Consider the following 14107-nt stretch of genomic DNA (forward strand, 5'->3'; position numbering starts at 1 on the left):
AAAAAGAGCAAAGGAGAGAAAGAAAGAGAGATACAGAAACAGAGGAAGAAGGAGAGAAGGGAGAAAGGAAGAGGGGAGGCCAGTAAGATAGAAAATGGGAGGGGGATCAAAATAGAGGAGAAGGAAGGAAGGAATGAAGCAGGGATAAGGTAAAAGAGATAGATGGGGAGAAGGGGGAAAGGAAGGAAGGGAGGGAGAGGAAGAAAGGAAAATAAGAGACGGAGAAGGAAGGAAGAGAAAAAGAGAGGGAGAAAAGGGGGGAGGAGAGAACAAGACGAAGAGAAGTGGAGAGAAACAGAAAAAAAGGAATGAAGAAGAGAGAAAGAATATAGGGAAAAGTGAAAGAGAGAGAAGGAGAAATAAAAACAAAGATGAACTATAAGATGTATTATTTGTGAACCACATGAAACTGGCCAGAAACCATTTCCTTCCCTCCCTCTATCCAATTCAGTAAATGGGAATCCCACAGATTACAGGGTCTGAGGGGGAGGATTTTCAGCAAAGGAAATGGAACCATCATTTATCTTATAGGAACTGAAGCAATGCTCTGCTTATAGCTGCACATGCCATCGTCTGAGGATTGCTGGAGTCCTGAGTAAGAAACTGAGGTGGGGTTGTTTAAAGACACACTCCATTGTGACCATTTGTGTTCAGAGCTGGCCCATGATAATGATTCCTGACCTCATTTTTAAAAAAAAAACAAAGAGGGTAGGAGAGAGAAAAATGGAAACACCTGCATTTATATAGCATAATATTTTCGTAATAACCAGATGTCTCAAAGTGCTTTACAGACAATGAAATACTTTTGAAGTGTAGCCACTGTATAAGTGTTGGAAACTCAGCAGCTAATCTGCGTACAGCAAACTCCCACAAACAGCAACGTGATAATGACCAGATAGTGTTGATTGAGGGATAAATATTGGCCAAGACACCAGGGATAATTCCCCTGCTCCTCTTCAAAGTAGCACCATGGGATCGTTTACATCCTCCCAAGAATGGAGATGGGGCCTCAGTTTAATATATCATCTGAAAGATGGCACCTTCGACAGTGCAGTGCTCCCTCAATACCTCACTGGGGTGTCAGCCTAGATTTTTGTGCTCAGATCCTGCAGTGGGATTTGAATACAAAACTTTGTGACTTAAGAGGTAAGAGTGCTACCAACTGAGCCATGGCTGACAGTGAAATAATGAAGTGTTCCAAGTGGAGACTGAGTGAATATTCCACATGGAGAGATCTATGGAAGTGCAGGGGGCAGGGAGAGTGGGGGGTGGGTGGAGGACCAATTGAGTAAACCAGGGCCGCTTTCACTCACCTTTGGCAGGCTGGATCTAAAGCAGCATTATCAAGTGCCTTGGATTAGGCCATCTAGATAGTGTGATATGGGGCAGGAGGACGGAAGACATGCTGGGCGAGATCAAATATTGTGTATGCTCACTCCCTCACACAGTGGGCTTTGGAGATACATCCAGGTCAGATCGCATACTCACGTCAGGTTAGGCAGGTACCATTGTAGGAAAGATACCATCACAGGGCAGGTACCATCAGGCACTGGGATTATCTGAGAGGGGTAGATAACATCAGGGATGGGGAAGGGGAGGACAGGTAGCAACTCTGCTAATTCAGCAACAAATTTTAAACAAGGAGATAGGTCACCACACACCTGAGGCAGGTAAACATCTCACAGCCAGATCAATTAGTACCCTTCTCAATAATGATCAGGCAGGAGGGGGACACGAGGCTCACTCATTGAACTGAGCAAGACTGTGAATTTTATTTTCTCCAGTTTGGGCTTCAGGAGCGCTATTTAACAAGGCAACTCTTCACCACAACAACTGCCCCCACAATATTCAAATGAACAGAACTCCATCCCTGGATTGTGGAACAGATGTAGAGGGGAGCAGAGGAAGGGATGGGGACTCTCAGTTATTGTCAAAGTTTCCCCTCCCCCTCTACTAACATACCCAAGTGACCATTTTTCATATGCAAGTCTGGGCAGTAAGTATTGCCAAGCTATTCAGCAATAGGAACCATCATGATAAGTATCAATCCATTCTGCATGTATACAGTCACTACAAAGCGCGCATGGTTCAAGTGGGAGCCCACTAACTGCTCAAGGGCAACTCACAATGAACAATACATGCCTGCTTTACCATCGATGCCCACATACTGACGCACACCAGCATCGAAGGTCCTAGCTTCAATCCCTGATCTGTGTTGAGCGAGCCAATAGCCCCGCCTGCAGTGAGCTACTATAGCTGGAACTCGAGAGACAAAGGAAACACAATCAAGGCTCCCTCAACTGACGACTCTCCATGGGAATTAGATAGATTTCTTTCCAAAAATAACATTTTGACAAATGGAGCCAAGGCGGGTCAATGGATTTGTGATACAGATCAGCTGTGGTCTAATTCAATGAACAGGTGCAGAAACAAAAGGAGAGGAAAACTGGCAAAAATAATTGTTGCTATGGTAGGATGAGCTGGGAACTGAGAAGGTCTTCGATGACACTGAGATCTCCTTCCTTGTGAAACTCTCCTCCATATACTTGTGAAAGTATATGGAGGAGTTCCTACCATCAACAGCCTGAAAGCCTGAAGTCAGCTATGAGGAGGGAGAGGAGGAGCTGGCATTTCTAAAGGACCTTCCACTCTCAGGGCATCTCAAACTGCTCCACAAGCGATAAATTACTTTGGCAGTGTGGTCAGCTGTGTGTAATTGAGGCGTTACTGAAAGATTCTATTCCTTGTTCAATTCTTCAGATCAGTTTTTGCTTCTCACTCCTGTCCGTTAATCAAAAGAGTTCTTAGAACCAGCCACGGAAAGGAAACAGCCTCATATTTTTATCTTCCATTCAGATATGGCAGGCCAGCTTTCATTAACTGGTTAAATGGATGAACATCTTTCATAATGAGCTGGGTGAGAGTTTCTCCGAGAGAATGAATTTTACTGAAGATACACTGATTTAGTGTAATTAAATCACTTGCTTAGCCTGGAATCTGCAAAGATCCAATTAGCTTTTAAGGAGTTTACTTCTGATGCATTAACCGGGGTATGGGAATCACTTTTTAAGCATTTAAGAACTAGGAACAGGAGTAGATCATACAGCCCTTTGAGTCTACTCCCCTTGGGCTTCAACTCCACTTTCCCACCCACTCCCCACATCCCTTGATTCCCTGAGATACCAAAATCTGTCTAATCCAGCCTTAAATATATTCAACCTTCCGGGATAGAGAATTCCAAAGACTCGCAATCCTTTAAATGAAGGCATTTTTCCTCACCTCAGCCCCAAATGATCAACTGCTTATCCTGAGGCTGTGCCCCTGTATTCTAGATTCCCCAGCAGGAGAAAGGACCTCTCAGTGTCTACCCTAACAAGCCCTTCAGAATCTTAGTTATTTCAATGTAATCATCTCTCACTCTTCTAAACTCCAGAGGATATACACAGAATTTACTCAGCCTCTTATCATAGGACAACCCTCTCATCTCAGGAACCAATCTACTGGACCTTCACTGTACTACTTCCAATGCAAGCATATCCTTCCTTAAGAATGGAGACTGAAACTGTGCACAGTGTTCCATATGTGGTCTCATCAAAGCCCTATACAATTATAGCCAGAATTCTATAATCTTGTTCTCCTATCCTCTTGTATGAAGGTCAACATGCCATTTGCCTTTCTATAACTGTTTGCTGTACCTGAAAGGAACACTTTCTGTGTTCCTTGTAAGAGGTACATCCAATTCCCACCAAACACCAACATTTACAAGTTTCACACCTAAGAAATACTCTGCTCTTCTGTTCTTACTACAAAAGTGAATAATCTTACACTACATCAGATTATACTCCATCTGCCACCTTGTTGTCCATTCCCTTAACCTGCCTATGTACCTTTGTAGCCTCTGAGTCCTCCTCACAATTTACATTCCCATCTACCTTTGCTTCATCAGCAAACTTAGATACGTTGCCTGTCTCTCTTTATCTAAGTCATAAACGTAGATTGTTTATAGGTGAGGCTCCAGCACAGATCCTTGCAACATTCCATTAGTCACAGCTTGGCTATTTGAAAATCTTCAATTTATCCCTACACTCTGCTTCCTGTCTGTTAACCAACACCACCCACCACCACCACACCCCCCCACCCCCCCCAACCAATCCATGCTAATATATTACCCAACTCCATTAGAACTTGTGCATTAGCCTTTTGTGTGGCATCTTATCAAATGTCGTTTGGAAATCCAAGTATACTGCATCTACTTGTTCCCTATGTCTACCTCAACAGCCTCAAAAAACTCTTAATAAAATTGTCAAACACGATTTCCCTTTCAAAATCACATTGACTTTGTCTGATCTATGATTTACTAAGTATATTGTTAAGACTCCCTGAAGAGATTCCAGCATTTCCTCAATGACTGATGGTTTTTTATGTGTGTGCCATTCCTGTAGTCCAATAGGTTATCTAGTACCTCCTTTGCCATCCAATCTGATTCTTCGGTGGAGAACGAGGAAGCACCGCACTATCAGAGTTGCTGCCTTTCAGATAACACATTAAACTGAGGTCCCGTCTGCTCTCAGGTGTGCAATAAAGATCCCGTGGCACGTTGCTCCAACTAAACATTGGGAAGATGGAAGTCATTGCCTTCAATCCCCACCACAAACTCCATTCCCGGCAACTGTTTGAACCTGAACCAGGCTGTTCACAATCTTGGTGTCATGTTTGGTCCTAAAGCAGCCATGGGCTGGATTTTATGGCCACCACACAGAATGTGCTTCAGAGGAGGTTGGGGGTGGTGGGGTGCTGGGGCACATAAAATATGACAGGCCCACCATCTTCCTGCCCACCCTGATCCATTCTCCATAAATGCTATTTTTAAAAAAATCAACAGGAAATTGAGCTTGTTAAGTCAATTGACCCGAATATGATATTGCCCACACCATAATACGTTTGGCATGGACAGGCAGGTGAGAGTGGGGAGGCTGGTTAAAAGGCGGGAAAGGGAAGTGTATGTTCTTTGCTGGGGTAGAGGGTCTGCCCTGTGTGTAGCAAGGGCACCCACTCCCTCAGATACACCCAGATTACACCCACTTTGTCATTTCCCACATGTCCACCAAAACCACATCCCCCCCCCCCACCCCCGAGTCCTTAGGTTCCCCAATCCCTCCTGTCCAAAACCCCAAACTTACCTCGCTCCGGTGGCTGTGTCCACTTCATCCCAGGGCCTAGCACCCGCTACTGAGTTTTGATGCTGCAGGGACAGCTAGAGATGCCAGCCAATCTGATTGGCTGGCAGCTCTTGAAGGTGGGAATTCCTTCCACTGAGAGGCAGAAGTTCTACCCTTACCGCATGGAGTGCATTGTTTAACGTCTGTCAGTTCGTTTCTGCTCCATCACCAAGACTGCTTACTTCTACCTCTGTAACATTTCCTGCCTCAGTTCATCTGCTGCTGAAACCCTCATCTATGCTTTTTTTCACCTTTATGCTTGTCTATTGCAATGTGCTTCTGGCTGGCCTCCCACATTCTACTCTCCATAAACTTGAGATAATCCAAAATTCTGCTGCCCCTCTCTTGTACCAAGTCCCATTCAATCATCCCCCCTATGCTAGCTGACCACATTGGCTCCTGGTCCAATCGTGCCTCAATGTTAAAATCCCTTATCAAATTAATTAATGGCCCTGCACCTCCCTATCTTTGTCATCTCCTCTAGCCCCAGAACCCTCTAAGGTATCTGTGCTCCTGCAATTCTGGCCTCTTGAGCATCTCTGATTTTACTCACTCCACCATTAGTGGTTGTGCCTTTAGCTGCCTAGGTCCGAAGGTCTGGAATAAGCTCTCTGAACCTCTCCAACTCTCTTTATTAAGGCACTCCTTAAAACTTACCTCTTTGACCAAGCTTTTGGTTATCTGCCTTAATATCTCCTTATCAAATCTTGTTTGATCAACTCTGAAGCATCTTGGGAATTTTTCTATGCTAAAAGTGTTGCATGCCCAAAACACTACTACGTCAGCTGTGACATTTTAATTTCCCACAGGAACTTTCTGAACAAGACTGACTATCGAGCCAGACAATGTCACAAGATGTGATAACTTAAGACTGTTCCACCTCATTTTAGGGCCTGGCATTTAATTCCAATCCCTAGTTTCCCTTGATGTGGTGGTGGTAGGCTTTCTTTTTGAACCACTGAAACCTACTTGGTGAAGGTGCTCCTACAATGCTGTTAGGGAGGGCAATGTTCACTTTTTCTTGGTATCACCCCATTTTGACACTCATACTTGGTGTAACTCCAGAGTTGTTGAGTGGGTCGAGGAGGGGGGGGGGGGGGGGTGACCTTCAGTTTTTGAGTGGGGTGGGACAGCATCAAATTAAAATAAAACAGATTAGGAACCCTCACTACTGTATGAATCAAATGGCAAAGGAAAATAAGATAGCAAGATAGTAACCTTCACTACTGTATAAATCAAAACAAAACAGCAGGATAGTAACCTTCAATGGTGTATTATTTGAGTGCCAAAATAAAACAAAACAGGATAGTAACCCTCACTACGGTATAATCAAAGTGCCAAAATAAAACAAAATATTCCTCTTGTTTTAATTTGTGAAGGAGTCAGAAGGCTCACTGCTGGAGGTCAAAGCTCCTCTAAAAAAAATCTGCCCAAGCTGTGAGCTGCATGTTGCTGCTAATTATCAGAATGACTCTCAGCCTGTTCAGCTACAGACTAGAAAAGCACCATGCCAATGAGGAGTTTGGGAGTTTTATGCACGCAAAGGCTACTTCCTGGCCCTACCCTTTCATTCCAACCCTCCAACCGCAGCATCCACTCCCTCCCCCACCTTCTATTCCTGCAATTGGGATTCCCGCTGAGCAGCTTGGGGGGAAATCTGGTCATTCCCCTCCAGCGAGCTGCGAGCCTAGAAAAACAAATTGGGTGAGCACATCATGGGGCCTCAGAACCGGTCCCAAGACAGAGTCTCTGCTCCATGGCTGCCATTACGGTCTTGGATCTTGCAACCCAAAATCTCATCCCGTGACCCCACCAGGGGTCATGACCCATGTTTTGGGAATCCCTAAGATAGCGTGTTCCAGGAGTTTGATCCATTGGTGGTGGAGGAACAGCAATAGATATCTGTGTCAGGATGGTGTGTGATTCAGAGGAGCAGTTGCAAGTGGTGGTGTTCCCGTGTGACTGCTCCCCTTGTTCTTTAAGGTGGTAGAGGTCCTGGGATTGGGAGGTATTGTTGAAGGGAACCATGGCGAGATGCTGCCGTGCTTCTTGTGAATGATGCACACTGCAGTCACAATATACCAATGGTAGAGGGAGTGGATGTTTGAGGGAGTGGACATTTAAGATAGTGGATGAAGTGCTGATCATGCAAGCAGGCCACTTTGTCCTGGATGGTGTCAAGCTTCTCAAGTGTTGTTGGAAATGCACTCATCCATCATACTCCCAATTGTGCCTTGTAGATGGTGAAGTGTCTATGGTGAGTCACTCGACACAGAAGCCCCAACCTCTGATCTGCTCTTGTAGCCATGCATTTTTATGCATGTTCCTAGTTGAGTTTCTGGTTAATGGTGACCTGCATTGATGATGGAGATTCTATAATGGCAATGTCATTGCATGTCAGAGGGAGGTGGTTAGGCTGTCTCTTGTTGAAGATAGTCATTGCCTTGCACTTTTGTAGCATGCATGTTATTTGCCACTTGCCCAAGCTTGGTTGCTGTGCAGATCCTGCTGCATGACGGGGTGGACTGCTTCATTTATTAACTTACAGTGCCGTGCCATGCTCAAGGGACTTTGTAACCAGTCCCTCATACTGGCAGGAATATGGAAACAAGGTGTAGGTTGGCTGAAGGACATTGCATCAGATTGAATTGTTCAGTCAGTTCCCTAATGCAGTCTTCAATGCTCGTCAATCACACCTCTATATTCCACAATGTAGGGAATTGTCACCTTTGCTGGCATCGAGTTCCACACATTGATATGGTGCCACCATTCAATCTGCTGGATATATGGGGGAGTAATCAATGTGACTGCAGTATGGGTATGGCTCAAACTAGGGTTAACATAATGAGAAGCTCTGTTAAGTCAGTGAAGAACTTTAAAAGATTTATTCAACTCTGCTGGTCAGAATGCCCTACATTGGATTTCTTGGAAGTTATTTCATATCTATATTTAAAAAATGTTTATTTTATTAGCTCCTGTTGCCTAATGACGTCTCTCGGCCTCATTCAGTCACGGAAACCAAATTAAATATTCATGAAGTGCAGCCTGATGTCTTCAAAACTGATAAAATATTCAATGTTAATGAATCTTGCAGAGAAGTCTGAAGTTGAATTTTAAAATCGAGTTGTTGAATGCCAAAGTTATTGCAATCTCTTGAGGTGTCTTCAACCCTAAGTTAAGGCCCATATCTGCTCCTTCGCTAAGTCTGAATTCTTCTATCCCTTCCTCATTGTCAGTGCTGCAGAAATCCTTAACCAAGTCAAGTGGTCTGATTGGTTCCCCATCTGTACCCTTCACAGGTTTCCAATCTTTCCGTACCTCATTCTGCCCCAACTGGGAAATCTCCTTCCTACAATCTCTATCTGACTCTGGGTTATGCCATTCCCCAATCCCTCACTGGAGATCCATATTTTAATCACTATGGCCCAACCATTTGGATTTTGTTTCAATCCACTTGCCCTTTCTACTCCCTTTAATTTTGCCTTCAACATTTCCCACCAGATTCCTTCACTTCAATTTCCTTCTGGCATTCATGTGGTCCAATAACAGTAAAATGGTCGTACTGATATATAAATGGATGGTCTTCCAAGGTTTGGGTTGAGGTACATCACAGGAGTGAGGAGAGAGAGAGAGATGCAAGATCTAACCCAATGTCAAAGAATTGGCAAGCTGTTGTGATGAGACAGCCAACCTGGCACCAGTTCCAGGATTGGCAACTGGCAGCTTATCTGTGACTATGATTAACAGGGATACACCTTGATGTTAAATTGATGTTCACTGAAAATATTTATGAAGCAGCAATAATATTGCTTTGTAAAGACATTTTCAGGAAATTACATTCATTGGTGTGCTTCCAAACCTATTCGACCTTCACTGGGAGCCAGAAAATTAAAGGTTATCACCAGTGTGATCATTCAATGTCCCACTCAAACCACCAGCTGCCTTCCAAACTTGAGCCTGCCTTAGTTAGCAGCAATTTATCACCAAGGCCACTCTGTTAAATTAGTGCTGGGAGCATCTTGGATCAAACCTTCCCCTATACAACTGTAGGATGAAGCTCATAATTCCTCCCTTCCTCCAACCCTCCCTTCTCCCCCCTTTCCCCCGTAGACTTCTTCAATATATAAACTGTATATATAAACTCCTTTAGAGTTGGAAAGCAACATTAGAGCCATGACATCGACATAATGGCACAGAAGGAGGTCAGTCAATCCATCAAATTTGATTCTATCATTTCACCACCTCCACAGCTGATCTAAGTACCACCTGAGGGCTGAGCAATGTTCAGGTTCGAATGGCTTTCCCCTTGTGGGTGCAGCGGTCAGGACTGACAGTGGAGTTCAGCACATCACTCTGCTTGGCGATCTTCTGGCTAGAATGTTCCAGAATCTTTTCAGGATCACAAACCCCAACCAATCATGGATTCAAAGTCACTGATCTCAAGAAACCAAACACAAGGACCTCTGGCAGAGAGGGTATAACTGGTCACTATGTCTTCTTAGCTAGGTCAGCATTTATTGCCCATCCCTAAATGCCCTTGCTGTGGGTCTGGAGTCACATGTAGGCCAGACCAGGTAAGGATGACAGATTTCCTTTAGTAACATTAGTGAACCAGATGGGTTTTTACAACAAGTGACATTGGTTTAATGGTCATCATTAGACTTTTAATTCCAGATTTTTATTACATTCAAATTCCACCATTTGCCATGACAGGAATCGAATCTGGGTCTCTGGACTATTAGTCCAGCGATAAACCACAACGCCATCGCCTCCCCTTATAAACAATTACCAACAGCATCCTTTTTATCTTTAATCCTTGCTAATTTGAATTTTTTGCATAAATAATGCATTCCCACTATGATGTCAGTAGTGCCGTTTCAAGACTGCTGTAGCGTTTCGGTAGCAACAGTAACATTAACTCATTGTCTCTTTCAACAGCTTCAACACTGAGGTTAGCCCCAGCCCCACAAAATCACACTTTACTCAAACAGTCCAGAACAAGCTGAAGCAAGTTAGAATAAGACAAATTCTTACCGAGATTTTTTGCCCGTTCTTCTCGGCGCTGTCTAGCCAGTCGCTGCCTCTCCTCAGCTTTCAGTCCATCTAGGAGCAGAACAAATGAGAAATTACAATAATAATCTGCACTCACAGAGAGTGTCTTCAACAGGGTGAGTAAGGATTGCAAGGTAGTTCACAACGGGGAGACGGAGCAGCATGGGCAAAGTGGGAGGGGCATGAAAAGGACAAGAGACAAAAAAAGACCACTTTCTACCAACCTGGTACTTGCATGATACAATGATAATGCAGTTCTTAACTAATCCTATCAAGCAATCTCTGTCCACTAGTTTACCACAGACCTAGACATGAGGTGAGGAAAGCCCTAGTGAGAAGAGCTTTGCGAAGCATAGGTCCAAAGTCACCATTTTCCTCCCAGGTATGCATCACTTACCACCCATCAATATCTCAATTTGCTGTCTTATAAAATGTTACTTCAAACAGAATTTGAGTTTATTGGCAAGAATCCACTGGATAAATTCATGTGATATGAAGCCATCTTTGTGAATCAGATTCCTTATAAGCAACAGAAATCATGTTACATTCTATGCAAATTTGGCTGTACACGTGAATTAGGAACAGGAGGAGGCCATTCAGCCCCTCAAGCCTGCTCCACCATTGGATAAGATCATGGCTGATCTGATGAGGCCTCAACTCCACTTTCCTGTCCACCCCCAATACCCTTTGACTCCCTTGTCAATCAAGAATCTCTCTCACTCAGCCTTAACAATATTCAACAACCCTGTCTCCATTACTCTCTGGGGAAGAGAATTCCACAGACCAGTGACCCTCAGAAAAAAATTCTCCTCATCTCCATTTTAAAGACCCCTGATTTTTAAACTGTGTCTCCTAGTTCTAGTCTCTCCCACAAGGGGAAACATCCTCCCAGTATCCACTCTGTCAAGTCCCATCAGGATCTTACATGTTTCGATAAGACCATAAGACATAGGAGCAGAAGTAGACCATTCAGCCCAGAGTCTACTCTGCCATTCAATGAGATCATGGCTGGTCTGATAATCCCTTAACTCCACTTTCCTGCCTTTTCCCCATAACCCTTGATTCACTTACTGATTAAAAATCTGTCTATCTCAGCCTTGAATATACTTAACAACCCAGCCTCCACAGGCTTCTGAAGTAAAGAATTCCACAAATTGACTACCCTCAGAGAAGAAATTCCTCCTCATCTCTGTTTTAAAAGGGCGCCTCCATACTCTGAGATTATGATCTCTGGTCTTAGACTCTCCACAAGGGGAAACAACCTCTCAGCATCTACCCTGTCAAGCCCCTTAAGAAACTTCTATGTTTCATTAAGGTTGCCTCTCATTCTTGTAAATTCCAATCAGTACAGGCCCAACCTATTCAACCTCTCCTCATAAGAAAATCCCTCCATCTCCAGGATCAACCTAGTGAGCCATTTCTGGACTGCCTCCAATGCCAGTCTATCTTTCCTTAGATAAGGAAAAATAAGCAGAATTGTTCACTGTATTCTAGGTGTGGTCTAACTAGTGCCTTGTATAGTTTTAGCAAGACTTTCTTATTTTTATACTCCATTCCCTTTGAATGAAAGGCCAACATTCCATTTGTCTTCCCTATTACCTTTTGGGATTCATGCACAAGGACTCCCAAATCCTTCTGTGCTGCAGCTTTCTTCAGTCTTTTGCCATTTAAATATTCAGCTCCTCTATTCTTCCTCCCAAAGTGCATAACCTCACATTTTCCCACATTATATTCCATCTGCCAAATTTTTGCCCATTCACTTAACCTGTCTATATCCCTCTGTAGACTCTTTGTGTCATCCTCACCACTTGCCTTCCCACCTATTTTTGTGTCATCCACAAACATGCACTTCTCTCATCTAAGTTATTAATATACATTGTAAATAACTGATTCCTGTGGCACTCCACTAGTTTTTTTTATTCATTCATGCGATGTGGACACCACTGGCTGGGCCAGCATTTCATTGCCCATCCCTAATTGCCCTTGTTCAGAGGGTATTTAAGAGTCAATGTGAATCTGGAGTCACATGTAAGCCAGACCAGGTAAGGACCACAGATTTCCTTCCCTAAAGGGCATTAGTGAACCAGAATGGGCTTTACAACAATCGACAATGGTTTCACAGGCATCAATCAAAATCCACCATCTGCCATGACAGGATTCGAACCCAGGTCCCCAGAGCATTACCCTGGGTCTCTGGAATGTCAGTCCAATGACAATACCACTACGCCATCGCCTCCCTATTACAGGTTGCCATACCGAAAATGTCCCCCTTATCCCAACTCTCTGTCTTCTATTAGTTAGCCAATCCTCTATCCATGCTAATATACTACCACCAACCCCATGGGCTCTTATTAAATAGCCTTATGTGCGGTACCTCATTGAATAAGATCACCTCAATCTTCTAAATGCCAATAGATATTGGCCCAACCTGTCCAACCTTTTGTCATAAGAAAACGCCCCCATCCCAGGAATCAGCCTAGCAAACCTTCTCTGAACTGCTTCCAATGCAATTATATCCGTTCTTAAAAAGGACCCCAAAACTGTACATAGTGCTCAAGATGTGGTCTCACCAATGCCCTATACAACTGTAGCAAACCTTCCCTATTTTTATCCTCCATTCCCCTTGCAATAAACACCAACATTCCATTTGTCTTCCTAATCTCTTGCTGTACCTACATACTAACATTTTGTGATTCATGTACCAGGACACCCAGATCCCTCTGTATCGCAGAGTTCTGCAATCTCTCTCCATTTAAATAATTTGCTGCTTTTCTATCCTTCCTGCCAAAGTGGACAAGTTCATATTTTCCCACATTACACTCCAGTTGCGAATTTTTGCCCACTCAATTAACTGTCTATATCCCTTTGTAGACTCTTAATGTCCACATTTATTTTATATACACATTCTGTACCATTGGAATCAACAGCATAGCCTGGTTTCATAGCAGAGTGAGATGATGATTTTAACTCCTTCCACCTGGTGGAAATGGGAAATTTAAAACCTGATCCTTTTTCTGTCACTCAGACACTGCCTATGACTGCTTTAACACAGGGCGACTGACGTATCTGACAAACTCAGGCATATATCCCGTAAAGTTATACATATCGAGTCCCATCACTCAAATAGGACACTGAAGTAATTTTAATTGAATACTGAATAGAGCTGGAGTGCTTTACAAAGTACACTGCAGCTCTGAGCTTCCCTTTTTCTCCCCACCTGAGAAACCCTTTCAAACCCTCTCATGATTTACATAAGCACCAATGTTGGGGAGGTAGCCTGCTAGCTGTCCATTTTGAGTAGACATCATACTGATGGGATATTAAGGCTTGGCAATTAAAATTGATGGGGCCTGATGGAAATCTGCTGCCTCTGTACTGCCTCCCTTACCCGGAGGTTCAAATCCCTTCTTCATGTTCACCTGAACTCTAGTTCTAATGGTGATCACTGTCCAAGTTGGAAGAGATGCACCAACACCATCTTCCACTTGACTGACATTGAACAACTTCTCCTCTGACTCCATTCCTTTCCTCCAAATAAAAGTTATCATAATAGGTCCCGGCTATGTGTTTTTTCATGGGGTATGTGGAAGATTCACTGTTCAAATCTTGCTCAGGCCCCCTCCCTCACCTCTTTTTCCAGCACAATGAGGACTGTTTGGTGATGTTTCTTGTTCTGGCCCAGGACAAGAAAATTTCATCAACTGTGCTTCTAATTTCTAGCCTTTCCTCATCTTCACACGGTCTATCCCTGACTTTTGTTTAACTTCTCTATCTCTATTTCTGTGGATAAGCCATCAACCAATACCTGCTATAAGCCCACTAACTCCCACAGCTGC

At 43.7% G+C, this 14107-nt stretch overlaps 1 protein-coding gene across 2 annotated transcripts in view; it reads right to left on the reverse strand.

The window, feature by feature from the left end:
* Positions 1 to 14107, reverse strand: part of map7d1a (MAP7 domain containing 1a) — a 155022-nt gene that overhangs the window by 56165 nt on the left and 84750 nt on the right. For both annotated transcript variants that reach the window (XM_041212134.1, XM_041212135.1), the window contains exon 3: positions 10254 to 10322. In XM_041212134.1, coding sequence (XP_041068068.1) covers positions 10254 to 10322 — 69 coding nt within the window. The remainder of the gene's footprint in view (positions 1 to 10253; positions 10323 to 14107) is intronic.

Source organism: Carcharodon carcharias, chromosome 19, assembly GCF_017639515.1.
Source record: "Carcharodon carcharias isolate sCarCar2 chromosome 19, sCarCar2.pri, whole genome shotgun sequence".
Taxonomy (NCBI): Eukaryota; Metazoa; Chordata; class Chondrichthyes; order Lamniformes; family Lamnidae; genus Carcharodon; species Carcharodon carcharias.